This window comes from Echinops telfairi, unplaced genomic scaffold (genome assembly GCF_000313985.2).
Source record: "Echinops telfairi isolate 266 unplaced genomic scaffold, ASM31398v2 ScPeMD7_655;HRSCAF=1070, whole genome shotgun sequence".
NCBI classification, from domain to species: domain Eukaryota; kingdom Metazoa; phylum Chordata; class Mammalia; order Afrosoricida; family Tenrecidae; genus Echinops; species Echinops telfairi.
Genome location: NW_022104553.1, coordinates 15719926 through 15721205, shown reverse-complemented (window position 1 = coordinate 15721205; position 1280 = coordinate 15719926). Strand labels below are relative to the sequence as shown.

Sequence of the window (1280 nt, the reverse complement as noted above, 5' to 3'; positions counted from 1 at the left end):
TTGCAGCCCATTGTTGCAGGCACTGTGTGAATCCCCCACCTGGTTGGGGGTCTTCCTTGTTTTCACTGGCCCTCTGCTTTACTAAGGATGCTGTCTGCTTCCCTAAACCGATAACTATGTTCTTAGGTAAACTGTGGCTCAGTTAGACCCTTCAACGTTCTATTTTACTCATACGTTTCCATGCAAATAAATTCAGGACCGGGTCACCATAACTCATAGAGCGGATTTCATCACGTCACGAACCAGCCCATATCTAATGATCTCCCTGCCATGGATGTTTGTCTCAAAGCACACGAAGCTTAGAATATTCTTGTGCAGATGCTGAGCTGAAGAAGTATATGTGTAAATTCTGAAGTAAAGGACTTCCCTGGGACCCCAATCCCATCATTGTCAACGGGGTGTGCTTGCTGGGCAAATGGGCAGTGTGGGACTTTTACCTCCTGTGGGTATGTCGCCTGCACTAGGCCCAGGCTCTCAGTGTGTCCTGCTGTGCCTTCCTCCAGGAGAAAGACAGTGTGTGGGACTCTGGACTACTTGCCCCCAGAGATGATCAAGGGGCGCATGTACGACGAGAGAGTGGATCTGTGGTGCATCGGGGTGCTGTGCTATGAGCTGCTGGTGGGCAGTCCTCCTTTTGAGAGCCCCACCCCCGCCGAGACCTACGAGCGCATCCTCAAGGTGCGATGGCAACCTGTGGGCACCCAGGGGCATGCAGCTGGTCCGGACTGTTAGACCTAAGGTGTCGGGGGGTCACATGAAGCTTACCTAGTAACATCCAGCATAGTCCTTTGAAACGATGTAAGCAACAGGGAGAAGCTCAACCAAAGAAATTAACTGGACTCCTCTTTCTTCTCTCCTTGGCCTCCTGAGGTGGACATGCGTTTCCCCCCATGCATTCCTGCTGGGGCCCAGGACCTGATCTCCAAGTTGCTCAGACATAACCCCTTGGAGCGAATGACCCCGGCCCAGATTCTGAAGCACCCTTGGGTCCAGGCCCACTCCCGGAGGGTGTTGCCTCCCACAACTCATATGGTTTCTTGAGCCGGGTCGGCCCTGTTTCTTGGTTTGAACGGCTACCTGGCTCTGCTACATCACCTGTCTTTTGTGTTTTATGCTGTAAGATAATAATTAATAAAAGTGGACTCATTTTGCACCAGATTTTGTATTGCTGTGTGAGTTGGTGTGTTTGGGGGTAGGCCCTTTCCTCGACTCTCTCATTTTAAAAAAATCATTTTATTAGGGGTCATACAACTCTTATCACAATCCATGCATACATCAAT

The 1280-nt window shown here is 50.4% G+C and overlaps 1 protein-coding gene across 1 annotated transcript in view; it reads left to right on the top strand.

Annotated features, from left to right (window-relative positions):
- The window catches only part of LOC101662088 (aurora kinase C), a 5175-nt gene extending 4019 nt beyond the window's left edge, over positions 1 to 1156 (top strand). The window contains exons 5-6 of the mRNA XM_004715734.2: positions 504 to 678; positions 871 to 1156. Of these exons, the coding sequence (XP_004715791.1) occupies positions 504 to 678; positions 871 to 1041 (346 nt within the window). The 3' untranslated portion in view covers positions 1042 to 1156. The remainder of the gene's footprint in view (positions 1 to 503; positions 679 to 870) is intronic.
- The last annotated feature ends 124 nt before the right edge of the window (positions 1157 to 1280 follow it).